Consider the following 25,743-nt stretch of genomic DNA (forward strand, 5'->3'; position numbering starts at 1 on the left):
GAACTGGCTGCAACAAGTTGTTGGTACTGAAAATTAAAACATATAAAAAATGATACATTTATTTGGCTTCATTTTACCACTCGGTAAACCGTTCTGGGAAAGGAGTGTCAGGCCGACCAAGAGCGGGCCGTAGAAACCCTGTATTGTCAATTTCTCGATTAGCACCGAAGAGTGGCTCTTCTTTCTTCTCCACCAATACAGCGTAGGACGGGGGGACGACTCCAAGCTCAGTAACATCAATGGGATCTCTTGAAACTTGAACAGGGACATGTACCCCGATGGTAGCTTTCAACTCAGCACCCACTAACCAAAGCTCAACACGTAAAACCATGTTCAAATAGTCGTCATTCGACTGATAAGTTTCTCCAAACCACGGAACCGTGAAGTCGTATAACTCAGAAGGTATTTCCATAAAGAATTCTTTACAATTTTCTGAAGCTTTGAAATTCCATCCTTCGACCTTTGCCTCGTGAAAACCATGCTTCTTCGTCAGTTCCCACACCTTTTCCTCTTTCTTCTTTGAACAAGCAAACAAAGCGATTCTTGTACTACTGATGAGGAACATTTTCGTATAGAGCTCTGGCAAATTATCCCAATTGAAAGGAAACAGGAGTCTGAGTTTTAGAAAATCAGCAATCTTCATACTTGGATGGACAACAGCACCGGACACAGGTAGCGGAAGATGGAACAGAGGCTCAATGATCAGACTAAGTTGGATCACCTTCCTATCATTCTCAAAGGAAGTATCCAAGGGGCATAGCTTTTCTTGGTTCGCAAAGCTGTATGATTGAGAAAGCCCACCAGACATATTCCAAAGAGGCAATGGAATTGAACAGACACTGTATCGATTCTCATATTTGATGACTGGCATTGCCCAGAAATGGTCTCTGCTTTCATCTGTTTTTCCTGTTGTTTTAAACAAGGCATAATGCATTGTAGAAGATGCGTCATCTTTGTGCTTTTTTGGTCTAATCTGCTGAAGATGTGTAGGGGTCCGGCGAATCACTTTACTTTCCAAACACTCTAGAAGAGTGGTGGTGAAGCAAAAATCCTGCCCATGTATCACAGCCGTTTGGACACGCTCAAGGGGAACGTAAGGCCAGTCTAGTAAGTTAGAAACGCTTCCAACATGCCTTTTCAAATCAAACAGCGCTGCTCGATGTACATTTTGATAGGAATACCTTTCTGGAAAAAAGTGATGTGGACTAAGTGTCATTCCTTGAAGAAGGGACTGCAAGTCCTCCTGGCTTGCTCTAGCAATATTCACATCGACAAGAGTTTCTATTGATTGTTTCAGATCACCTGTTTCAAATCCTTGAAGATCAACAATAAGCTTTATTGCATAGTTCCTAGCCATCCGTTCTGAATAAAAGGTAGGTTCACAATCAGGAAGACAACAATTGTACAATGTCTTGGAAATCGGAAAAGGCATCGAATCGCCTATCTTCTCACAACAACTTATTGTCAGCAACGTTTTGACGAGAAGACTTTTAGTAGTCTCAAGCGAATCGATGGAGCTTGACGGGGATACTGGGGCGCTAGTGCTGGTGAGCTCCAAAAGTTGAACTGTCACACAAGAAACAGTCAATGGTGAGGGTGCCTTGGTATTGTAGACAGTAGAACGTATTTCAAACTCAAGAATCTCTGAGATGTTCATACCCGGAATGACAGTATGGGCAAGTGGACTCTGTGTAAACCAATGTGGTGAGACATATCTCGAGCACAAGCTCACAAACCCGTTACCGTTCTTGCCAATCCCACTTACCTTGCATCGGTCACTAAGAATCGCTGGTGTATCCAAAGTGCCACTCAAGCTTGCACTGGAGTCCCGAAACTCAAAACGTTTTCCTCTATAACGAGCAACAAGACAGCCAAGAGGAATATCGAGAAGGCCAGGAGTTGGAGAAAAACGAGTCAACAGCTTGGGGCAAATAATAGCATGTTCTAAACTAAATTCAGGCGCAACAACATCTTCAAACTGCTCATTTGCACAAGTCACAGTTTGAAGGTCTGTTGGACTTTTTTGAAAGGCTAGTTGGACTTCAGTGATTGCCAAGATGGTCTCCGTAAGGTGACAGAGTCTAGTGATATGAGACGCGTACAGCAACGGATTCTCCAGAAGTTTCTGAAAAACCAGAGCGGCAACCTTTGAGAGGGCAAACAGGCTCCTGGCGAACTCTTCAAACACGTAAATGGTTTCAAAACGGTTTTGGTTCATCTTTCTGGCGTGTTGTAGAGAAGAGAAAAGAAGAAATTTGATGGAGTATGGCCAAGCTGTTTCCACCAGTGACAGGAAAGGCCAGGTGTGAACTTTCGAGTTGCCTATTTCTTCCTAACACACGCTCTTCCAGGAAATGTGACGAAGGTAAGCTAAGGGCAAATGTTCAAATTCGGAAACAAATAGCTGTTACCTCTTTCAGGTTTAGTCCGTGTGATTGAAAAGTAATGCTTCCAGGCTTCTGGGCATTATGTCTTCCGGGTGCCAGTTTAGTCTCGGTCATACTCTTGGCCCAGTTACGAACTTGGAGTTGCCTCAAGCCACATTTGCCATTGGAGTTGCCTAAGCCCATCGTTTTATTGTTCCCTTTCAGAGCAAAGTCCAGGCGATCCTGACCCTAGCTGATGCAGATATGAGTGAAGCTTTATGTTCTTAAGATACCCATTAACTGTCATTGAGGATCAGTCTCTGAGATAGATTACCAAAGCACCTTGTGATTAGTGGAACTAGTCAAAAACAGTCGCCAGCGGGTAGCACCGTAGCCGACCCTACTTGCATCAAATGTAAATAAAGCAGGTACCTTTCCCATTCTCGAGTCATTGGCAAGTCAGTAACATACTGCCCTGCAAGAGTCCTTCTCACTTCACGTCAACACTTCACAATTCACAGCGAAGAGACTTAATTCGCCTGAAGATATCGCTCCCAAAGTGGAAAATCATCGTCACGATTCCTTCTGGTGCTCCAAAGCCTTAATCTTTGTCCCACATACCGACGTACGGCGGGTATCGTACGCCTCAGTGCATTTCACTCTTCTTTCAACGGTATTTCATGCAAGGGCCCTATTCCATAGACACAAAGCCAATAATCGTTTGAAATCCTTTTGTTTGGATTGTCTGCGTCGTCCCAGTATGTCACCAGCATGAGTTCATGAACCGAGATGACAGTATATGAACTTTCCTCCCCGCCGCCGAGTCATCAACCTGCCAAATATCGATCATATACTTAACTTATGATTTGAAATCTTATACCTCGAGTTTTTCTCGGTAGTTGTCGTTTGTTGTCTTCAGTAGACGCGTCACATCAGGGTCCCAGAGTGAACAGCTTTTGGTCTCGTTACAATTGAGCTGGACATGCCTTAAACTGCAATTGACTTGATAGACACGGTACCTCTAAGATATATATACATATTTGGGCTGAATCCTTTGGCCTTGGTTCTTTCTGATTCCATGCGTCTTGGTGCTCGTTGCCCGTGAGTATAAATATGCCCCTCCTTGTCCCAAGTGAAACTCGCCCCTACTAACCACTTTTTTCTTCTTTTTTTTAAAGTCTAGCATTATGTCCCCAACAAAAGAGAAACCCATTGAGGCTGTCATGGACGAGAGCATTGGGACCTTTGTCTCAGTATCTCCTCCCGTAAGTGATATCACCCAAGCCAAAGTGCCTACCCAGACCACTTCAGGAAGTGAGAGTCAACATGAGGGAGGTAGCCAAGGTCAGTTGGATGAATTGGAGAAGCCCCATTCACCAGGAGTGGAAGAGGATCATCCGCAACCGGTTTGCGTTGACCGCAGAGTTTGCCTCAAGTCATTTAGAATTAAGGATATGAAGGATCTGCTTATCAGGATGGGGTTTTCCAAAGAGGTTGCTGAGAATAGTATTCAAGCTGCTGCAGAACTCGAACAGATGGCTGATGCAATCATGTCCTGGTTGAGCGCGTCAAAGCATTACTCCGAGGCTCGTTTATGCATGATTGACGATAAGCTTCAAGGCCACCTGGTAGATGCGAAAAACTTGATCTCCTTTGTTAAGAAAGCAAATGATTATCATCACTTCTTTTGCTACTTTAGTGAAGTTCTTCGTGAGTTAGCGGAAGATCCACTGAGGATTTTGCTGAAAGAGAAGTTCGTCAAAGATTTCGAAGTTGACGTCGCTGAATGGAGACCACTTCTTTCCACCGTAGAAGCGCTGTCGGTTGATGAGATAGAAGAGGATCCACCGAGTATTGGGCTTCCGTACCTGTTGAGCAGTTTGTTTTCTGTATCTCATCTTATTAAATTGAAATTCACCCAGGAGGATGCAGAAAATACGGCGGAGGCGGCTAAGAAACTCGATAAAAGGATTGATTTGGTGATCGACTGGTTGGCCGCCACAGGGCATTATTCCGAAAGTCGTTTGAACGAGATTAAATCAGCCCTTCAAACAACATGCGTTCATCCAGAAGACTTTTTGCGGCTCTATACTACAACAAAGGTGTATTATAACTATTTTTACGGGATAAAAAATCGAGTCAGACTTGCAAAAGATCCTCTGAGAATTTTGCAGAACGAGAATTTCGTCAGAGATTTCAAAGTTGACGTCGCAGTATGGAGACCACTTCTTTGTATCACAAGGGAGGAATCATCAAGTGAAGAAGAAGAATCTTCTTGTGAGCCAGTTGCGGGAATTGAGCTGAAATCGTTAGGGAACAACAAATCTCTAGCAATACCAGGTTCCTTGTGGGACAGCCCTGATTCCTTTTGGAAAGTGAGCGAAAGATTCCTGACGTTTCGCTTGGTTCAAGAAGGCATGTCCAAAGAGGATGCCATCAGAAGCCATAAAGCTGCCCTTGAACTCGATAGATTGCTCGAGCAGATAGATGAGGCTTTAGTAACGAACTACAGATTGTCAACTTTTCAGAGAAGCAGGATCATGGGTGAACTTGAACTGTATCCAATTTATGCCCGTGATTTAATGTCACTTGTTAAAAAGGTAAGACAGTATAAACCCCTTCTCTTCCACGACTATAAAATGGGTGACCTAAGATTTGATCTTTCTTCGATATTGGAGAAGAAGCACTTTGTTGAAGATTTTGAAGTTGACGTCAAAGGATGGAAACCACTTCTCGACAATATCAGCATGAACATCTGCATAGTCTCGGGCATTTTAGCCACTTTCCTTACAGTTAGCGTTTACTCTCTCTCTAAGAAGATTGGTGCAGCAATTCTGGATGAGGAAGCATGCATGAATCTCTTTCCGGTTTTTGGCAGCGCTTTGCTGGAAGTGCTCAGTCCAATTGGTCACTGGCTTTCTGATGATAATGGCAAGGGCTGGAAAGGTCGATTTTACCATATTTTGCTTGCGTATTATTTTACGTTTACCGCCTTAAGATTCGTTTTCACACGCTGCCCAGCTGTCGCATTTCGGTTATCTGAGTATCCTGTGAGAGCGAAGAACAAACTCGTTTCATGGAGAGCTTGTGATGTCTGCCAGCATGACGACTCGTTCCTTAATTGGGAGAAAGTGAATGGTACATTTGGTATATTTTCGGATATCTTGTACTTCGCCAACGAGGTGTGGGCATTTATTTTCTTGTTACCTTTCTGTATACCCAAGCTTAGAGGTGATCCCCTCCCCACCCTTCGGTATCAGAAAGGCAGAGGTCGAACCACCACATGACCAAGAACTGGGCGTGATAGCAAACAAAAGTCCCAAACCGGAATCCCATTCAAGTTGGCATTTGATCTCTGTCTACATTAATAGTGGTGGACAAGTTATACCGCTTCCAATTATTGTTTTCCTCATGATTTTCCTTTGAGAAACGAAGAAGCAGCCAAATACAGCTAAATCATCTAGTCTGCAAGAGAGGTCGCAATATTGGTGGTACTCTACGCCGAAAATTATTCGTGATGGCTCTTTGTTTCAAATTGTTAAAGAAGTCCAAATGTTCTTGAAATTGAAGAGTGAGGAAGTCCCATTGCCAAACTTAATATTCCCCTTTGGCGTCTAATGTCTTTTAAAGGTTCTTTTTTTCCTATAGATGTATAGTTTTTGTCCTTTAATAGATTCGTGTTTTCAACCGCCGCCTTGTTACTACACCCAATTCCACACGCAATATTCACGGTTCACCTTTATGTATTAACATAAATAGTCTATTTCAATTCCTTCAAGGTCTCCTTGATGGCAGCAAGCAAACGGTCAACGTGGCCCTCGTAAATAGAGAAGCCCATGTGGCCAACACGGAAGTACTTGCCGACCAACTCCTTGTGAATGCCGCCAGCGACAACGAAACCCTTTGAAGCCAACTTGCCCAAGAAATCTGGACCATTGACACCTTCAGGGAAGTAAGCAGCGGTAAGACCGTGTGCAGCAACGTCACGGTTGACAGGAACAAGCTTGATGCCCAAAGCCTCGAGCTCGTTCTTGAAGTTGGTCGAGGCTTCCTCGTGCTTGGAGATGGTAGAGTCCACACCTCTGCCGACAATTTCGTCCAAGGAAACCTTAAGAGCGGTGATGGTCTGAATGGCAGGAGTGGCAAAGTAAGCAGCGCTTCCACTCTCGTAAGCCTTCATGATTGGAGTCCATTTCTTGAGAGAAGCAAAGAAAGCAGCAGGCTTCTCCTTGTTAACAGCCTTTTGAACAGCTCTTGAGGAAGCAAAGAAGACCAGCAAACCAGCTGGGGTGCCGAGAGCTTTCTGGGAAGCAGTCAAGGCGAAATCAATGCCCCACTTGTCGAATTCAATGGTCTCCAGGCCAATGGAGCACACACCATCAACGACAATCAAAGTCTCTGGAGAGACCTTCTTGACGATTTCGGAGATCTTGGCCACGTCAGAGACAACAGCGGTGGAAGTGTCAACGTGGGTGATGGTAACGGCGGTGTACTTCTCCTTCTTCAATTGTTGCTCAATCTGGTCAAATGGAAGCACATCGCCCACAGGGGCAGTGACCACATCAACCTGGGCATCGTAGACCTTCAAGGCCTCGGCAAAGTTGTCGGAAAAGAAACCAGTCAGGAGAACAAGCACCTTGTCGCCCTTTTCAATCAAGTTGGCACCAGCAACGTCCCAACCCAAAGTACCGGAACCGGCAACAACGTAACCCTGAGCGTCTGAGTCAGTAGACTTAAACACCTTACGCAAGTTCTGCAAAACCGACTGGAAGGTCTTGACAAACTCTGGAGAAGTGTGGGCCTGGGAAGGAGTGGCCATGGCGCCCAAGACAGAGTCGGAAAACTCAATGGGGCCTGGGATCAAGGTGAGCTTGTGGTCTGGTTGCTTGTAGTTGGTAGCCATTCTGGAAAACGTAAAGAAGCTTCTGCGTAACTGTGATGATAATTGACGAAATACAGCCGTGGAAGGTGTTAGCATCTGGAGAAAAGAGTGGTTCTTGCTGGTAGATATAGTCTGGGGCCGGCGCGCCGGGGTGCAGGCGGAATTCTGGGGGAGGTTCGAGAAGGGTCCACTGATTGGAAGGTTGCGGGATGTAGCTTACAAAAAAAAGGCCGATTTGGGGTCAATTCCTTGTGCTGAGTACGGTGGTGCCGGTATTTTTGGCGTACTATGTATGGGCGTGGAGATACTTGGGTACTGTTGGGTGTGCGTGGGGACCGGTATACCGGTGGGCCGGTTTCAGAGTCAGCGTGGGGCAGTCTCACCGGCAAGACCGTTAGAGCGGAATTGGCAGACAGAGGATGGAGGATGGAGGGAGGGAGGGGTTAAAGGAAGGTAGTTGGTGAAGAGAGAGGGCCAGAGAGAAATAGGGTGGAAGAGTTAGAAGAGTTAGGTGAAAGAGTGAAAGGGAAGAGCTGGGATGGTGGACCGAGGTTGGCTGCGAAAAATAGGCTGGAGCAAGTCTTCACAAGCACAGAAGCAAGAAGGGCAGATTTTTAAGGTGGAGCAGGGTATACAGAGGGGAAAGCGATTGTGCTAATGCAAGATCGATGAGATTGACGTATGGTTTGGGATGGGCCCCGTTTCGAGGCAGGTGGGGCAGTGGACTGATGGTGGGGCCAATGGTGGTGGAGTGGTGGAGGGAGGGAGTGGTGGAGGGAGAAGGTAGGTATGGGATGTAAAGGGAAAGGGGAAGAGGTGTGGGTTATGGGGTTTTGTATGGGCTGGGTTTCTAGAAGGTTTTGGGTGGATCAGTGGGGAAGGGGAGAATGAGGGAGTGGATGGTAGAACTGTGGTGGCTGTTGGTGGGTCTGTAGTGGTTACTGGAGATGTAGAGGTGAAGACATGAAAGGTGTATTATTTAAAAGGTTGGAAGGTTTAGAGTAGTCAAGTTGGAGTGGACTACCTTGTAGAAGTTTGCCTTAGGCGGGTGGTCTAAGGGCTGGGTGACGGTGGTTCATGACTGCCAGGGTTCGTAAGGTAACTAGTAGTGGTTGTAGGCAGTGAAGGTATGGTGAGGCAAGGGGAGCATAAAGTGGGGGGGGGGGGGGGGGGGGAGGCATATTGGTATATGATTTTGGTTTGATATTCAATTTCTTGGAAGTTAAAGATTTTTATCATCTCTTTCCCTTTGGATAGTTGTCCCCTGGTTGTGGGATCAGTAGACTTGGGGCAAATCGACATAATGGCTGCGAAATACAGAAACTGCTGAAAGTGGAATGGAACGTCAACGATATGAAGGAAAAACAGGCCTTGTTTTTGGTTATTCGTTTCAATGGATACGATGAAGCCTGTTATATCACAATTTAGCGGTAGAAAGGTATTTTTGTGTGGAGCTGCCTTGGTCTTCTGATACAACCGTTGGACTCTTACAGCACTACACTTGCAAACCATTTCTGACGAGTTTAGGCCGTAGATAGTATCTGTAATTATAGGAATCCCATAGAATCGATCGTATTTTAATAAGGTTGTTCTGAAGATGTTCGTTTTATCTAGTTTCATGGAAGTATTAGGAACCACTAGGAGACCTCAAATTGGATGAAGAGGGCACCATTAAGCCAAACTCAACAAATAAATAAATCTTATAGCCCCAAGCAATCTTCAGTATACCCTACTTTCCCTCTCGTGTCACCCTGTCCTCCTACATAGCCATTGAATTGCCATACTACCCACTCACCACTTCCATTTCGCAGCCATTCAAGCCCACCAGTCACCACCCCAACTGAACATCCCAAACCCCAAAATCAAGGCTTCCTCAAAGGCATCCGAAGTAGCTTTCCATCCTAACTTCCCCAAATAACCACCTTCTACTTCATCTTCTCACTTCCACCTCTTCAACTTTTCATCACCTCCACCTTATCAATCCATCGCGCCTAGGCTAACGCGAACTACATGATCTCCAAACACTTCTCTCTACGAGGACACAAGGCGGCAATTGCAGGGTTCTGTAAAGCTTCCAATGGCTTAGTATCTGCAGATAGAGACGGCTGGGTTGTGGTATGGAACTTGGAAACCAAAAGACCACTGGGGTTCTGGAAAGCTCATGATGGGCAGATCATCACTGTTATCAACACAGAGCTAGGCTTGTTGACTCAGGGCAGAGACTCGGCAATACGGATATGGAATATGGAGGGGCTTGCGGTGGAAACGGATTTGGCGCTTTTGGGGCGTGAAGGGTTACCGAAACCGAAGTTTGATGAGGTTCCTGTGAACTCGTTGAACTTCTGTAATGTTGATTATACTGGTGGTCTTTTGGCGACGGTGGCCACTACGGATTCTGAAAAGTTTGATATTTATGAACTTTCGGCTCCGGGTAAGCCGTTTTCGTTGAATCGTGTGGTTCAGGGCTTCTCTGTGGGGAATGGTCTGGTGGATGAGACGAAGCGTGATGGAGAAGGTATCATCATGAAGCTACGGTTTGTGGGCTCTTCGTTATTGTTCGTGGGTTACGAATCAGGCACGGTTAAGGGGTTCAAAATTCATGATCAGAGCAGTATCAGGTCGTCGGCTTCGGAACTGCTTGTTCTCAATAAGGATCTTAAGCTAACAGAAGTGTTTTCGTATTCAGGACATGCTCCCCAGCCTGTTCTTTCGTTGGAGTTTGATACGGAAGAGCAGAAACTATATACGGGCTCGGCGTCCAAGAAGCTTATCGTTGTTTCCGTTGAGGGACTTCTTTCAGACGGTACATCCAAGGGAAAGACACCGCCACTAACAAAGTCTGCGCCGGTCAAACAAGGAGGACTTGGTCTGTTACTCGGCAGACCTAAGATTGAACTACTAGAGGACGATTCAGAACCTGTGGAATGTCATATCTCCACATATAACCTTCGACATTCTGGAATCCTGAGTATTCAGATCAATGACTACATTCATATAGTCTTTTGGGATGGAGTACTCAAGACGTACACGAAGGATATTGTGGAAGTTGGTCGTTCTGAGCGAGGCGTTGAACGAATCAAAGTGGAATCTGACCAGTCTGAAGTTGCAAAACCAACCACAAAAGCTCTTTGCGGGTACTTGTATGAGTTTGACAAGCTGCCGCAACAGCATACCTCACGAAAAGAGCTTCTTCGGCTTCGAAGACTAAAGTATTCCTCATTACTATTTATTGGGTATGGCGATAATCTCATTAGCGCTTACAGTATAGACGACAAAAGTTAATAGTATAATATCGCATAACGAAGGGGTATCTATTTGCAAAAGAAAGAAACGAATGTATGGATGCTCAGGTTAAGCCCTGGCAGGCTCGGAGCTGATCTTTCTCAGAGGTTTTCTCTCGTTGTTGAAACCAGCGCTGTTGAAGTTACTGCTGCCGCCGTAGAACAGCCTTCTCTTGTTTTTGTTAGACGTTGGCTGGGAATTGTTTTCACCGAGGAAGACCTGTGAATTTCTGTTGCCTCTGCTGCCTGACCGGCTATGGGAGTTATTGCCTGAAGAACTCGTGTTACGGTTACCGCCAGCCAGGTTGAAGCGTTGCCTAGGAAGAGGGCTCGAGTTTTCGAGGTCTGGGGATTCTAATCTCATCAGGTTCCTCTTGTTGCTGTTGCTATTGTTGTTTCTTCTTCTTCTCAGAGACGTATTACGTTGTCCTGAAGAACGGTTAGCACTCTCGATATCCAACTCGCTGAAGGTGGTGTTCAAATTTTCACTAGCGTTCAGCAAAATGCCCTCTATGTCAACATCAACCTGCTCACGCTCCTTTAATTTATCTTTCAAGTCGGGATGCTTCTCAACAAGCGATGTGACCACTTGCATGTTCTCCAGCAAGATCTCCTTTGATTCCTCGCCATGAGCTTTGGCAGCCTTGGCCAACGAAACCAAAAGCTGCAAAATGGCCTTATTCTTATTAACATTAATGTTATCCATGGACTTACGTTTCGACATGAGACTCTCGAGCAAGGCATCGTAATCCTTGTCGTTGTTATCCAACTTGGCGGACAAATCGTCGATTGTCTTTGCCAGTTCTTTCTTGTAGTTGTCAAACATGCGGTAAATTCCATCCACTTCCTGCTGGTAATGACGCTTATACTCGTTCTGAGATGCAATCAAGGCGTCGTACGCTATCTTTAAGCGCTCGTGCTCTGCCGTAGACAACGACAGCGACTCTTGCAAATTGTCACATCTGATCTTCAAGTTCTTATTGGAAAGCTTCAAGTTCTCGTTGGAAGAATGCACATCGTTAAACTCTTCCTCCAAGTCAGTGATTCGGCGCTCCTTTCTCTTCAACAAGGCTCCCACCATATCATTCTCATGCTTAGCATTGGCGAGCTGGTCCACAAACGACTCGTTCTTCTTCGTCAAAAGCTCATTCTTCTTCTTAAACGACTGGTTGGAAAACCGAAGCTCCTCCACCTCGTTCTTCAACTCGTCTATCTCTGTCTGGAGCCTCTCAATGACTCTGGAGGTCGACTTTTTCTGGGGACTTTCCATGGTTCAGCTTTCTAGAAAATCGCTTCAGTTCGGCTCTAGTTGCTCAACAGAGTGAAAAGATGCGGGTAGAGTACTAGCGGATGGTTCCTAAGTTGCCAGGTACTTAAGGTTATTGAAGAGCAGCTGTTGTTTACTTTTCGCAGCCGAGGCAGCCTCAACATGACACCCGTGCACCACCCATACTCAACGGTCTTCCGACTGCCTGGAGATTCCCTATGCATAGAGGCTGAGAGTCCAAGAAGAATGTTGGTTTGTTTGGGGAATGGGATGAGGATTTGGGGGAAATGGACGTTGGATGTGTTTTGTGGGAATATGGAGGTTTATGGATTTTCTTTTTTTTTTTTTTTTTTTTTGTTTTGCTTGTTCTGATGTCTGGTCGTATAAACCGCAGGTGATGTCAATGTAAATGGAGCTCTTTAGGGTTTAGTGTTTGCCCGTTTTCTGTTGATATAGAGTTTAAGGAGGATGCTGATTGCTCCGGGGTAGATTGAAGGGCATTTCGGGAGAAAGGGGTGGGAACGTTTATTCTAAAGGGTGGTTAATTCCTACGGCTCAATGGCTGGCTTCTGATTGGCAGTCGTATTCCTGATTCCATTAATGACGAAATGAGGGGGTTCATTTCAACTTTTCACCAATGAAGGTAAGCTAGAGAAGTACTGTTCTTGGAGATTGAAGGATTACAAGCTTACTTATATTTTCATCAGAATGATAAGTCCCGGAATATTTCGACTTCACTTGGCTGTTTCAAAAGCCCTATGAAGAGGATATAATCTCCTCGAGGCCTGTAAACCAGGGTAATTGAAAATAGACGCTGTTGTCTGCTGGACCAAATGTTGAACCTCTCGCTGTGCTTCACTCAAGCCTCTGCTCGAGTCCTAATACAATCATATCAAATGGTATGCTTTATAGTACCTATCTCCGTTTTTGGGGAATTGATTTCTGGGATAATGACGATAATAGTACCGACTTTCGGTATGTTTATGTCTCAAATCGATGCATTTTCCTCATTTTTGAGCCAAACCGGCGGAAATTTGCATATTTTGGCTCTGCAGAAAGCTGAATTTGTTAATTTGCTATTGATACCAACCCTTAAAATATCAAAAATCAATGGTTCAACCAATCCAAAGTTCTGTTAAAGTCCGTTTACATAACGGATATGTCATGGATATGACGAGCTACAACCAGAGTCACGACGTTAGCAATGAGAGTCACAACCAGAGTCACGACACGAGTCATAATACATCACTAGAAGCACGAGATCTAACTTTACGAGACGGTCTAACTTTACGAGACGCTTCCCATGCATTGCCGAACTCGGATACGAACGACTACCTGAAACGAGCTATCACTGATTTACGAGCTACCACTGAAACAGGTTTACGAGCTGCCACTGAAACAGGTATGTGCATTTACGAACTGCCACTGAAACAGGAATACGAGACGCTGGCTCGGGCTATAAATAAGGCGCTTACACCCAAGTTGTCAAGGGGCTAGCGGTTACTTAGCTTAGTTGAATATATAAAGTATTGCCTAAGACTTCACTGAATCGCCCACAAGAGATCCCCTATACGAACCATAACAGGATATTCACTGGGCGTGTGGCGTAGTTGGTAGCGCGTTCGCTTAGCATGCGAAAGGTCTCCGGTTCGAATCCGGACTCGTCCATTTTTTTGCATTTACCCATTAATTCCTTTACTTTTTCATTTTATTACTATTCTGCCAGCAGATCAGACCCTTCTATCCATGATTTCCTTATTCTCCAACCCATCAAGGCGCATCCTCATGGAATTGAACTTTTTCTCCACATCCACCCAGAACTCGTTCTCTCTCTCCATCAACGCCATGTACTTCTCAAAAACAATACTATTCTTCACCACCATCATATGGTACGCCTTCATGATCTTCTCAATGGCGTCTTCTCTTGCCTTAACCAGCGCCAAATCAACTTTGTCCACTGCTTCAGCGGAAATCGCCGGTATATCAAGCGTCAGAAGCTCAGCCAAGTTAGCATAAGCTTCACGAATAGCAGGGAACTTTGCCAAAAGCAACTCCTGCTTCTCTGTCTCTGAAACGTCAACATTACGGTTTTTGATTTCAGGAATGTGTTTCTTTGGATCTCTGACAGTTTCAATGATCCTCTCTAATGTCTGGAGTTCTGCATTAGACCTATAAAGAGACTCCACTTTACCCTGTAAATTTGATACCTGGGCAGCTAGCGAGAGCCCTGATTGGTCCCTTTGTCCAGTTTGAAGCTCAAGCCTAGCAAGCCTGCCTGAGAGGTCTTGGTAGGTGGAAGTGTCCATGGTGGTGTGTTTCTGGAAGTGGTACGAAGATCAGAGTTATATATGGTGCGAAGCTACTCCACAATAGCTTGGGTGCAACAATGATACTACGGCGATAGGACATAACGCTTGGAGTGACGAAACGGATTCAATGCATGCAAATGTAGACCTTGTGAGTTGGTCAATGGGTGTATAAACTTTTTGTTTTTTGTGTGGCTTGTGATTGGCCTGGAGTGGTCTTGTCGAGGGACTACTCCTCCTCGCTGCTGCTGAAATCTTCAGTCTTGCTGCCACCGTAGAGTTCTCTTAAACTCATGGGTTTCCCATTGGGCTGGGAACCTGGACCGTTTCTGCCAATAGGTTTCTTGGAAGGCTCTGGCTCGTCGGTCATGTTAATCACAATCTTTTGGGAGCCTCTACCGTCATCGTCGTCTTCATCGTCCTCGTCGCTCTCTGAAAAAGTGTTACCGAACGTATTGGGCAGACTTTCCGAAGGCGTAGACTCCAATACTTCTTGGAGCTGGTCCTCGAGGTCCTTAAAATCGTCATCCATGTCCACATCGCCAGACTCCTTCTTCGCCTTTTTGCTCTGTCTAGCAGCCTTGGGTTTCTTTCTCTCCTGTTCCTGGCGCTTAGGCTCACTCTGCTTAGCTGGAGCCTTCACCTCCTTAAGTGCACTGCCAGCCATGAGGTCAGGCTGCTCGGCATCGCTCTCTAAATCTTCAAAGTCCTCCATGTTGATGATATCTTTTGACTCTGGAGTCGCTGCCGGAGGCCGCTTGGCCGCCCGTTTCTTCGGTTCGCTTTTAGCAACAGCCTGCTGCTGCTGAGGACTCTTCTTCTTTGGCTGCTGTGGACGTGCCAGAGCTTTATCTTGCAGCTTTCGAAGCGCTGGTGTCTCTTTCTTAACCTTGGGAATGTGAATGCCGTCCTCTGGCGCCTTCTGCCACTCAACTATAGCGTCTCTCCACTTTTCAGCATTCCTGCTCTTGCTCATCCGAATCGTATTGGCAAGCTGTTGTAGCAGCACCTTAACAGTGCCGTTCTCTGATGCTGGAGGCTGGAAAGCCAAGTAGTACGAATCAGGCCCTGGGCCTGGTCCATTGGCTCCAGAAGGACGCTGTCTTTGCTGGATCCCTTCAAAGATCACCGAAGGCGCCTTGCCAGTCTTGTGAAGCTTCAGGCTCAGCTGAGCCTCTAGCACGCACGTCTGGTCGTCTCTATAGAGCTTCAAAGGGGAGGTCTGGCTCATGGAGTCAGGAACAAAGCCATATCGAAGCGCCAAAGGCCCATTCGAGGAAGAGCCCGCTGCCAGGTCAGGCGAGTCGCCAGCGTATGCTAAGACCAGCAAGTCTATATCGTACTCACCGTCAGGAATGTGCATTGGTGAAAATAAGCGGTGCTTTCTGTGTGTGTGGAAAAAGAAGGTAGGTGCTCAGCAGGTAACTTAGCGAAAAGGTGCTACAGTATGGTGAGGCTGAAGCCCAGTACAGCAGCTACGGATCGCGAGCCCAAAAGAGTAAGTGGAGCCACTCCGAGACAGCCAGAGAGCCAAGGGTCACGTGGAGGTTATAGAAGGGAAAGAATTAAATGAGAATAACAGAACGTGGTATATTGGGAAGTTGGGAAGTATGAAGGGGCACTTCGAAGGGCACTTGGTGGTGGAAGGTGGAAGGTGAGGTGGGGGAACACAAAGGTGGGGGAAATATACAGTTGGGTGAGAATGAGGGAGGAAGAAAGAGGAGGGAAGGTGGAAGGAAGAGGAAATGGATGGGTATTTATAGGGAAGGTGGAAAATAAATGTTGGGTAAAATGGGAAGGTGGGCTTTTTTTGTTGAGTTTTCGGTAAAAAGAATATGGAGAGTAGGTGGTGGTGGGTTGGCGTGTTTTGTGGAACAGTGCCTTAGTGGACCTGAGTCTGGCGAGCCTGGTGAGTGAGTGGCTGCTAAAAATGGCAGTTGACGAGATGGCAGTGGACAGGGAACGAGAAGAAGTGGAATGAGGGAAAGGGAGAGAATGGGTGGGTAGTTTAATTTACATTGAGTGTTTCTTGATTTTCTTATTTTTCATGGTTTTCTTTTTTTATGTATTTCTTCATTCTCTGGGTGCTCTGGTTGTACTGTGTTGCTGGGTGGAGGTGAGCTGAAGGCACCAAAAGAGACGGTGTTCATGTGAATAGGTGAAGGTGAGTTGTGGTGTTACTTGGACATAGGTAGGCTGCTTTGGGATGTTGATTTGAAATATTTTAATGTTACTTGAAGGTTTGGGTGGTGTTGGTTTGGGGTTTGACTGGGTATATATGGTTGCAGGTACACATCTCTTCTGTCCACCTAACTATTCAGCCAAGCTGTTTGTAAGAGTGGAAAGGAAGACTAAGACATATTTGATTGTCTTGAAGCACACAGGTACATTTGTGAACTTTATAATACCAGTTTGCTATGTAGTCATCTTGTAGCTTGGTGTGTCCAGTTTGCAGCCATTACAGAGCTCTAGCCATGGAAGGACACTTCAGGAAGTAATCCACTGATCCTCCCCTTCGAAAAACAACAAAAAATATCTTTCGTATACTTGAAGAGAAATTTAAACTATCATCAAAATTAATCCCTTTTAATAAACGTAGTTCTACTTCTTCAACTATTTCTCCATTCACTGAAGAAATGGCTGCGAAACATGAATTTTGCAAACTACAATCCACCATCAACCACCAAAACGCCGTAAAAGCCAAAAAAAAGCATTTGTATCTTATTACCTACAATCAGTAAACCATTTAACTTTCCTTTCCTGCTTGAATTCATCACCTACGTCCATTTTGGTGCCTAGCAACTATACCATCACTCACTCTCCACTCAACCACACTCCAACAACACAACCACCAAACAAACCCACCTCTATCCACCTCCTTCCATCAAACCAACCCAAACCTCCACCAACCCATCCCTCCACCTTCAAAAAACACCCAGGGATCATCGTGGAGATCGTCATTTCCAATTCCTTCACGTGACCACACTGCTTGTTGACATCTCCATCGATTTGGGTCTCGTTTTGATCAAGCTCAGGTTGCCATGGAACCAGGCAAAGAAGTATCTGTTTTCCATCCAAAGGTGCTCCTTTTGTCTGCTGGAGCCACCGCAACCATCTTTCTTTCATTCAAATTCTATGCCCGCTACATTCGACGCGTACGAAGCTACCTTGATTTCAGCCATGATATGCTTGATGGTCAGCGCCGATTGTATGGAAAAGTGACCAGAGTTGGTGATGGTGATAACTTTAGGTTCTTTCATACACCTGGTGGTGTTTTTACAGGCTGGGGTTGGCTACGAGAGATCCCCACCAAGCCTCTGGAGTTGAAGGATGAGACATTGATGATTCGTCTCTGTGGAGTAGATGCTCCAGAGAATGCCCATTTTGGCAAACCAGCACAGCCATACTCCAAGGAGGCTCTTGCGTGGCTTAAGGGGTACTTGCTTGACCGCTATGTGACCATCACGCCCTACTCCATTGACCAATACAAGCGTGTTGTTGCACGGGCCCAAGTATGGAAACTCACAGGGAAGAAAGATGTCAGTGCCGAAATGCTTCGTCATGGGCTAGGCTTGGTGTATGAAGGCAAGTATGGAGCAGAATTTGGCGACAACGAATCGTGGTATAGAAAACTAGAGGCCAAAGCCAAAAGAAAGAAGAAAGGGTTGTGGTCTTTGGGTAAGAAGCTTGTAACTCCTGGCGAGTTCAAAAGAAGCTAATCCTCATCATCGTGCATTTTATAATTTTTCTTTGCCCAGTCATTTGAGCAAAGCCGACACCTCTTCACTCAACTCGTTAGCGTGTTCCGTGGTGTCAGCTTCAGCATATACTCGAACAGCATCCTCAGTTCCAGAGGCTCTCACAAACGATCTGCCGTCTGTGTACTTAGACACAATACTATCAATTTTATCTTGCATTCCAGCAGGCTCAACCAAAGTTCTTTCGGCATTTGTAGTCTTGAAAACAGTACGGTCTGGCACCACAACCTTGACTAACTTGTTAGGCAAATCTTTGTACTCGTTATCCCATTGCTCTGGAGACAACTTTAAGTAGTGAAGGATTACCAACACAGTCAACAAGTCTGAGATGGCGTCTCCCACAGTCTGGTTAATCAACTTGGTAAACTGCTGAAGGACCTTCAAAGCCTCGGCTTCTTCAGGAGAGGAAGATTCGTGAGAGAAGATCTTCTTCTCAGCTTCCTTGGAAAAGATCACGGTTCCGTGACCATTGGCCTCAAAGTAAACACCAATGTCGTACTTTTCTGCTTCATGGTGCAAGTGCTTCACACCAGTTGGCGTACAACGGACTGGCAACTTCAAGACATCACTAACATACTTAGTAGCAGAGCCATTGGCGTAAGCGGTCTGGATCACGGCAATGTCCAACTTGAGCTTAGAGGTGTCGATCTTGCTCAACAATCTTTGCAAGAACAAGGCAATCAAGGTAGCAATCTTATCACCGTCCAACAACTTGAAAGTGCCATCTTCAGTCTGGTAGTAATGGATCAATCTGTCGGCATCACCATCGAAAGAACCATACAACTTACCTGCCTGGGGCGTAACGTTCTTTGGAAGATGCTGGTTGGTCTTGACATAGTCGGCACCACAGTCGTAATTAAGCAAGTCTGGCTTCTCGTAGTCGCTGTTAACCAAAGAATAGCTGATTTCATCCTTCAAGTACTTCTCAAAGAGATCCTTGACCTTTGGTGCACCTACACCGTTAGCCGAGTCGACAGTGATATCCACCTTCTCACCACCACCAAGCTTAAAGATTTCCTTGAATGAATCAGCCAACTTCTGGTAGTAGCCCTGTTCCAGGGTTTTACCAAATTCAGGGTCATTGGTCGTACGTGTAACGTAGTGCAATTGTGGAGTGGTGAACAAGCCAAAGTCAGTAAACGACGAAGCAGGAATCGACTCCACACCAGCAATTGTGGCATCAGACAACCTAGGCGAAGACTCACGAGAGTCTCTAGCAATGACAACCTTGGCAGGAACAGAAAGGTCAATACCCAATTCCTTCACAAGCTTCTCCACGGTGTTTGCCAACTCCAGGTGACTAGCATTGGCCAAATCAGTAGCATACTTCTCCCAAGTAGGCTCCAACATGCTGCCCAAAGGATCCACAACCTTCACACCGTTATCCTGAGGAGGATTGTGAGAAGCAGTAATCATCACTCCCACAGCCTGGCCCTTCAAGTACTTGGACCTCAACAGGGCCAATATTCCAGCGGTGTAATTAACATAGTCCAACAATTCAGCCTTCATTCTGAAGCCGGCGGTACCGTAGGAATAAGTAACGCCCTCAGGCTTTGGGCATTTGCTGATACGTTCGAAAATCAAGTCTTTAATCATTTTTGAAAGAAAGAATGGTGGTTTCTTGACAGCACTTTCAGCAAATGATCTCATGAGCCCTTGTTTGTGTACTGCATGCAATTAGATGCCAAAAGGGTATTCTTAGTGCTTCATGCACCTTCATGTAGCGCCCAACATAGATGAGAGTTGCATTTTGGTGAAAATACAACATCAGGCTGAAGGAATGAAGAAACCTGGGAAGTTTGCAAACTCGTCTTTTCATAAGGAAGGTCGTCCTGCCAACGTTGAAGCTGAGCGGCCGCGGAAACCTGTGACGCCCAGAGATGAGTTTTTCACTGAGCTCGTCAAAACGGGCCGTCCCAATTGGAAAAAGGCTCCATCGGCAGTGAAACAGAGATACAATGGTATCTTTTTGATTCTTTTCTCGATTCCAATCATGACGCTTTCAGGTTGGGAGCTTTATCGCCGTATGGAGGGTAAGTCCACCAAGAAGGTCCAGGAAGGTGAGATCATCCACGGCAAGGAAGTGAGGAAGTTTGACGAGGCAGAAAAATGGCAAAAAGAGAAGGACAGTATCTTATATAAGATATTTGGTCGTGATTTCTTCTTGGATGGTTTCACCAGCAAAACCATGAAGCCTGAGCTGAACAAGGAGAACGAAAAGTAACCTATTTCCACGCTTTCCTGACCGGTTTCACCGGCTGCACTAGATGACTTTCATCAAAACGGGAGCCAATCGAAGATCCAGGTCTATCAGGAGATGTTGAACGAAGGCTCAAGCGATCGAGCGACGGTTCAATCTCATCTATGCCACCAGCATCATACGCAAGATTCGGCGTGGTTTGACCTGCCAACGAAAGCTTATCTGCTCGCATAGTAAGCAGCGACGCCCTAGATCGTTCATGTGGCGTCAATTCACCAGCAAGCAGAGACCCTGCCGAAGATAATCTCCTTCCAGCCACTCGCTTTTTGGGTAATGTGAACAGCGGCGGGCTCCTCAAGAGCATCGGCGACATATTAGGCGTCTTGAAGAGGGAATTTGTTGCTGTACCATTCTGCTGCTTGCTTTGGGGCCTTCTCTCGGGCGATAAAAACACCGGATGAGTAGGGCTTATGCTTGGAATCCGAGAACCTTTAGATGGGAGTTTCTTAATAACAGGTAATCTTAAATGGATATAGTTAGAAACTATCACAGGAATGTTGGAAGGAGGAGGTGGGATCGCCTGATTCAACTCTTGAAGCTTTTGGGAATAATTAAGTGTAACACCCGCCCCTGGACGTAATTCAGGCGTCTTTGGGTGCACAAGGGTTTCAGTACTATCATCATGCGATGCCCTAGTATCCTCTTCTTTTGGAGACAGTTGGAGACCAAGAAGGGCCATTTGTAGCCTTGTGCTTCGAAGCTGGCTGGGTTCCACATTTAAGTCGACAAATCTGTCTGCCTTATAAGCACTGATGGGGACATTAGGGGAAGGATTAACATCAAGTCGTAAGTCGAAGCCGTTATTAGGAGAATTAATGGAGGTGCTTCGTTTATGGTCGGACAACGCCAGCGGTGTCCGTCTTTGAATCATCTTGACAGGTTTGAGGCCGTCTTCACCAATTTCTGGAGTTCCTTCACGAGGAGTTCCAGGGGATTTAGTCATAAATATCGAGCCATCTAGTAGCTCATTCACTTTCTTCCATCGAGTAAGGATTTCCGTTTTGAACTTCTCTTTTATGCTTTCATCGTCGCCAATATGTTCGATTACTGCCTTATGGAGCAATGTATTAGCGTTTGAGCATAGCTTGAACGACGTTCCAAACTCGTCAGTCACTTCCAGGATACCTTTACCCTGGTTTTCATTTAGTTGTTGCGTCATTTGGTCAAGCCGTGCCAGCATTCGATCTATAAGAAACACACACAAGAGGCGCCAGCGCAGAACAATTGCAGAGTCTCGAAGTTTACTAAAATCTGAAAGGACCCGTTTCCATGCTTTCCGTAGCGAGTCGTAGTCGTTGTTCACATCAGCTATTGCAGATGGGAAAACAATACCACAAGTCTGATTAAACTCACCAATTCGGTGTTCTAGAAACTTAATGGATATGCTGATTGGTTTAAACCTGTTTTCAAACTTTTCAAAGTTTTCAAAGAAGGCCTTCTCATCGTCTGAAAAGGCCATTATGCAAGGTGTATTAATGCTGTTTTCGGAGATCGAGCCTGTGAGCTTAACCTGAGCGATAACTTTCTCCATGGTAAGATCACCCGGAAGGTCCAGAGATAAATGGATATGAACAAGCGATTCGTACAATTCAGCACACGTTGCCACTTCACGGTGGATCTCGCTGATATTGTCAAACCTGATTTCGTGATACTGTGCAGCTATAGATACCGCTGTTTGGGCTTGCAAGATAGCCTGTTTAGCCTTTGCTGACCGATCGCTTGTATGTTTCAAAACACTCAGAAGCTCCTGAGGCTCGAACACCCCCGGAACAGCCATCGCCAGAGCCATAAACAGCTCTATCAGCGACACTTCTTTCAGCAAAGTAGTGACAAGGACTCGTTCCTCTTGGTACCAGCTAAGAGGCTCATCCTCGACCTTTGTCAACAAATCCACCACCTGATGAAGGTACTGTCCAACATCAGACAATATCGTCACCAATTGGGACTTTTCGTAGTTCAGTAGCCCCTGTTCCTGATGTAAAGAGTCCAGTAGATCGCTTCCTAGTAGCGTGGGAAAGTCGAAGTGGCGCTTGGCCCACGGTAGCGCTTGAGAAGAAGACATTGAGTAATGAAGAATTCTCTAGAGCTAGAGCCATGTGGTAGCAGGATGGAAAATGGAAAAGGACGTGAAGTCTGGAGATCTCATAAGGTTGGACCAGGGCTTTGTTTATGGATCTTGATACACTGCGTATGCAGGTCTGTCAGAAAACGGTGAAGCAGGGCCCCATTCAAGGTCACTGTTTTGGATGAGAATGTGAAGGTGAAGGGTTGGAAGAGATTGGAGGGTGTACAGAAAGGTATTGGTGGTCCTTTGGAAGTGGAGTCTTGGGGTTGGCGTGGAAAAGATGGAGGTGGAGCGCTCATGGTGATGATCTGATAAGACAGACCAGTAGTGGGGGTATAATAAGGGAAGAAGAGTAAATATGAGTAAGCAGCCATACATTGTCACTTTTTTAGAACTTGAATATTCATATTTGACTTCTTAGAGTATCAAGTTTCCAGCTTTTTGGCTCTAGTTGTCCCAGTATATACCCTTGCGAAAAGTGTAGGGCATTTTGCAGCCATTTTGTCTCAAACCTACTACAATCCAAAAACCATCCAGCTTCTTTCCATTGGTATCCATAAACCTCCCAGGATGCACCGCTACGCTTCTAAAACCCTTAAACGAAAGCGAGGCTTTTATTTCAAAAAGAGCTACCACCGTCAGTGCTCTTCTTTGTTGGATGTCTCACATTCAGGTTGCAACCAGTTACCTACACCGAAATCACCAGAAAGTGAAGATTCGACAGATTTTCTGTTATTTAATGACTTTGCAGCTTATACGTCGTTTGTGGTGGAGTCGCCTAACTATGACGTTCTTCCAGACGACGAATGTCGACTCTTGCATACTTCATCTACTATATCCACAGTGAACGAAGGTACTCCTGTTCTTCTCAATAAGGAAAGGGAATTGGAGCCGTTTCCAGTTTTGATGGAGAAGCCGTTGGTGACTTTCCAGCCAAAGCTAAGAATTACTACGGCAGATCGGTGGCACTTGAGAGAACTTGAACGGTTATACTATTCAAAGAACGTATGGAAGTACCATCGACTTCGCTCAGTGGGATTCGACTGGAAAAGACTAAGGGCTAGAATTAGAGACTACGTGAAGAGTACGAGGCAAACTCAGGAAGTTGTGTTCCCTACAAAACGTATTAAAGCGGTTCATGTTGACTGTTTCTGGCTGTTAGAGAACTCATCCGAGGATGAAAGTATAACCGGTACGCCTATTATCATGCCAAAGGTAAGAACAAAGTCGAAGAAGCAGGAGAGCAGGAATAGTGGGAAGGAACTGAATGTTTCGTTAGAACGGTATGACATTCTTGACTTGATCCAGGATATGCCTTCCTTAAGCACCAAACCGCTCCTTAACGTCAAAGCAAACGTACTTCTGCCACTGACTTACCAGACACTGGCTTCCTGGAACTTGGTAAGACCCAATTCAAACACATGGAGTGAGTCTTCCTACATTCTGGATAAGTCTTTTCCTGATGCTGTTTCAGGACTTGTTTTGGAAGACAGGTATGGGAAGTTGATTCGGGACATCTTAGAGGGCAAGAGTAAGGAGGTAAAACTGGAGTCTGAAGATAAACTAATTTCAAAGAAAGCTTACCTTGATCTTGGGAACGCCATTGAATTAGGACGCAAGGCGAGTAAGGTGGTAAAGGACATGCAAGATTCCTTCCAAAAACAAATCCCATTTGGCATTTCTTCAGCAATTTATGATCAACACTTGGGAGTAGAAGTATCCAGCTTGAAGCACTACTGGTCATGGATCCTTCCAGGAAGTGAATCATCTGCCAATCTCAAAACCAATGTACGTCTTGGCACCCTGGGCCATATCCAAGTCCACATTTCCATGGAAGGGCAAGCAGGCACAAAAACAGAAGAAGACCCTCAGAAATCACGTCAATCCAGTTTATCTACTCTGAACGAGGCCTTTCCTCATCCCAAGAGGCTGACTTGGGCAGATAAGCTTTGTTCTGTGGCAGATGAGCTTTTGCAGACAGCACAGGAGATCTTGGAAGATAAAGGGGAGGACCATGACGAAGAAGAGGAAGAAAATGATTCTACCAGTGATTTAATAGAGCTTTGAAGGGTCCATATGGAGTGGCTGCAAAATCCACTTATGGCTGCGAAACCAGTAGAACAGGCACAGTCGGAGTAAGAGGAGAGGTGATGATGTGGTACTAAATAAGGAGCAGAAAATTGAACAACCCAAAGTTAATTAGATAAGTAAACAGCCTAGAAATTAAATTTTCAGTGTGTAACCATATAATGGCTGATAGTTCCTGGTGAGCCTTCAGTATGTATGGTACTCTCTAAAACAGGTCCTATCGTTTCACACCCCAACCAGAAAACACCCAAAAAAAGCCCCGATTTAGATACCACAGCCAAATACCATTCCTCTAATTCGCTTTCAAACTCTCTTTCACTCCCGTTGGCTGTTGAACGACCCTTCCTTCTCCATACCCTATAATCCGGAGGTACGGGTGCAGATGCACTACAGATACAGATATCTGCGATGAGATGGGATCAACTTTCCACCTTCGCCAGAACCACAAAACCATGCCTAAAGCGGCTAAGAAAAAGTTCTCTTCGGCTCCTGACCCTACTGGAAAGACGATGGCTGCAGACAAGGCCATGAACTCCGTGTTCAAGTTCAACACGAACCTTGGCCAGCATATCCTTAAGAACCCACTTGTTGCCCAGGGCATCGTTGATAAAGCCCAGATTAAACCTAGTGATATTGTGTTGGAAGTTGGTCCTGGTACTGGTAACTTGACGGTGAGGATCTTGGAGAAGGCACGTAAGGTTATTGCTTCGGAAATGGATCCTAGAATGGCGGCTGAACTTACCAAGAGAGTGGCTGGTACTCCTAACCAGAAGAAGCTAGAAATCATCTTGGGTGACTTTATCAAGGCGGAACTTCCGTACTTCGACGTTTGCATTTCGAACACGCCGTACCAGATTTCGTCCCCCTTGGTGTTTAAGCTTCTTAACCAGCCTAACCCTCCTAGGGTATCTATTCTTATGTTCCAGCGTGAATTCGCTTTACGTCTTTTAGCTCGTCCTGGCGACGCTTTGTACTGTCGTCTTTCGGCAAACGTGCAAATGTGGGCTAACGTGACACATATCATGAAGGTTGGTAAGAATAACTTTAGACCTCCTCCTCAGGTTGAGTCTTCTGTGGTGAGAATTGAGATTAAGCAGCCTAGACCAAATATCGACTTTAACGAATGGGACGGTTTGCTCCGAATTGTGTTCGTGAGAAAGAATAAAACCATTGCTGCTGGTTTCAAGTCCAGTAACGTCATTGAGATCTTGGAGAAGAACTATAAGACGCTTTTGGCGACCCAGAACGCTGACGACTCCATGATGATTGACTCAAAGACCGACTTGACTGGTGTAGTCAAGGAAAAGATCGAAACTGTTTTGAAAGAAACTGGTTTTGCCGAAAAGAGAGCAGCCAAGCTAGACCAGACCGACTTCCTTAAGCTCCTATACGCTTTCCACCAGGTCGGTATCCATTTTGCATAATTCCTCTGTACCATATTCTAGAATAAATTTACTATAGCTTCTATTA

General features: G+C 45.5%; 13 protein-coding genes and 1 non-coding gene across 14 annotated transcripts; 7 read left to right on the plus strand and 7 right to left on the minus strand. All coding sequences in view use genetic code 12, as the record gives it.

Moving 5' to 3' along the window:
- Positions 1 to 73: 73 nt before the first annotated feature.
- On the minus strand, positions 74 to 2,218 carry CXQ85_004988 (uncharacterized protein; the record flags this gene model as incomplete). The annotated part of the gene is made up of 2 exons (XM_025488593.1): positions 74 to 1,155; positions 1,207 to 2,218. 2 exons carry the CDS (start codon positions 2,216 to 2,218, stop codon positions 74 to 76), a joined length of 2,094 nt encoding a protein of 697 aa, XP_025343360.1.
- Positions 2,219 to 3,553: 1,335 nt separating this feature from the next.
- On the plus strand, positions 3,554 to 5,984 carry CXQ85_004989 (uncharacterized protein; the record flags this gene model as incomplete). The annotated part of the gene is made up of 2 exons (XM_025488594.1): positions 3,554 to 5,550; positions 5,831 to 5,984. 2 exons carry the CDS (start codon positions 3,554 to 3,556, stop codon positions 5,982 to 5,984), a joined length of 2,151 nt encoding a protein of 716 aa, XP_025343361.1.
- A 142-nt stretch (positions 5,985 to 6,126) lies between these two features.
- Positions 6,127 to 7,269, minus strand: CXQ85_004990 (pyridoxal-phosphate-dependent aminotransferase family protein; the record flags this gene model as incomplete). The annotated part of the gene is made up of 1 exon (XM_025488595.1): positions 6,127 to 7,269. One exon carries the CDS (start codon positions 7,267 to 7,269, stop codon positions 6,127 to 6,129), a length of 1,143 nt encoding a protein of 380 aa, XP_025343362.1.
- Positions 7,270 to 9,258: 1,989 nt separating this feature from the next.
- Positions 9,259 to 10,530, plus strand: CXQ85_004991 (uncharacterized protein; the record flags this gene model as incomplete). Its single annotated transcript, XM_025488596.1, has 1 exon — positions 9,259 to 10,530. The coding sequence occupies one exon, from the start codon at positions 9,259 to 9,261 to the stop codon at positions 10,528 to 10,530; it is 1,272 nt and encodes a 423-aa protein (XP_025343363.1).
- A 69-nt stretch (positions 10,531 to 10,599) lies between these two features.
- SHE3 (She3p) lies at positions 10,600 to 11,799 on the minus strand (the record flags this gene model as incomplete). Its single annotated transcript, XM_025488597.1, has 1 exon — positions 10,600 to 11,799. One exon carries the CDS (start codon positions 11,797 to 11,799, stop codon positions 10,600 to 10,602), a length of 1,200 nt encoding a protein of 399 aa, XP_025343364.1.
- A 1,592-nt stretch (positions 11,800 to 13,391) lies between these two features.
- CXQ85_004993 lies at positions 13,392 to 13,464 on the plus strand. Its single transcript has one exon. It is a non-coding gene; the product is annotated as a tRNA-Ala (tRNA).
- A 62-nt stretch (positions 13,465 to 13,526) lies between these two features.
- On the minus strand, positions 13,527 to 14,102 carry CXQ85_004994 (uncharacterized protein; the record flags this gene model as incomplete). Its single annotated transcript, XM_025488598.1, has 1 exon — positions 13,527 to 14,102. The coding sequence occupies one exon, from the start codon at positions 14,100 to 14,102 to the stop codon at positions 13,527 to 13,529; it is 576 nt and encodes a 191-aa protein (XP_025343365.1).
- Positions 14,103 to 14,331: 229 nt separating this feature from the next.
- CXQ85_004995 (uncharacterized protein) lies at positions 14,332 to 15,465 on the minus strand (the record flags this gene model as incomplete). Its single annotated transcript, XM_025488599.1, has 1 exon — positions 14,332 to 15,465. One exon carries the CDS (start codon positions 15,463 to 15,465, stop codon positions 14,332 to 14,334), a length of 1,134 nt encoding a protein of 377 aa, XP_025343366.1.
- A 1,678-nt stretch (positions 15,466 to 17,143) lies between these two features.
- On the plus strand, positions 17,144 to 17,821 carry CXQ85_004996 (uncharacterized protein; the record flags this gene model as incomplete). The annotated part of the gene is made up of 1 exon (XM_025488600.1): positions 17,144 to 17,821. One exon carries the CDS (start codon positions 17,144 to 17,146, stop codon positions 17,819 to 17,821), a length of 678 nt encoding a protein of 225 aa, XP_025343367.1.
- Positions 17,822 to 17,860: 39 nt separating this feature from the next.
- Positions 17,861 to 19,510, minus strand: AGM1 (phosphoacetylglucosamine mutase; the record flags this gene model as incomplete). Its single annotated transcript, XM_025488601.1, has 1 exon — positions 17,861 to 19,510. One exon carries the CDS (start codon positions 19,508 to 19,510, stop codon positions 17,861 to 17,863), a length of 1,650 nt encoding a protein of 549 aa, XP_025343368.1.
- Positions 19,511 to 19,640: 130 nt separating this feature from the next.
- On the plus strand, positions 19,641 to 20,084 carry CXQ85_004998 (uncharacterized protein; the record flags this gene model as incomplete). The annotated part of the gene is made up of 1 exon (XM_025488602.1): positions 19,641 to 20,084. One exon carries the CDS (start codon positions 19,641 to 19,643, stop codon positions 20,082 to 20,084), a length of 444 nt encoding a protein of 147 aa, XP_025343369.1.
- A 39-nt stretch (positions 20,085 to 20,123) lies between these two features.
- On the minus strand, positions 20,124 to 22,182 carry KAR9 (Kar9p; the record flags this gene model as incomplete). Its single annotated transcript, XM_025488603.1, has 2 exons — positions 20,124 to 20,131; positions 20,187 to 22,182. The coding sequence occupies 2 exons, from the start codon at positions 22,180 to 22,182 to the stop codon at positions 20,124 to 20,126; spliced, it is 2,004 nt and encodes a 667-aa protein (XP_025343370.1).
- A 573-nt stretch (positions 22,183 to 22,755) lies between these two features.
- CXQ85_005000 (uncharacterized protein) lies at positions 22,756 to 24,252 on the plus strand (the record flags this gene model as incomplete). The annotated part of the gene is made up of 1 exon (XM_025488604.1): positions 22,756 to 24,252. The coding sequence occupies one exon, from the start codon at positions 22,756 to 22,758 to the stop codon at positions 24,250 to 24,252; it is 1,497 nt and encodes a 498-aa protein (XP_025343371.1).
- A 473-nt stretch (positions 24,253 to 24,725) lies between these two features.
- DIM1 (putative dimethyladenosine transferase) lies at positions 24,726 to 25,697 on the plus strand (the record flags this gene model as incomplete). Its single annotated transcript, XM_025488605.1, has 1 exon — positions 24,726 to 25,697. The coding sequence occupies one exon, from the start codon at positions 24,726 to 24,728 to the stop codon at positions 25,695 to 25,697; it is 972 nt and encodes a 323-aa protein (XP_025343372.1).
- Between the last annotated feature and the right edge of the window lie 46 nt (positions 25,698 to 25,743).

Source organism: Candidozyma haemuli (genome assembly GCF_002926055.2).
Source record: "Candidozyma haemuli strain B11899 chromosome Unknown I_2014730914, whole genome shotgun sequence".
NCBI lineage: Eukaryota > Fungi > Ascomycota > Pichiomycetes > Serinales > Metschnikowiaceae > Candidozyma > Candidozyma haemuli.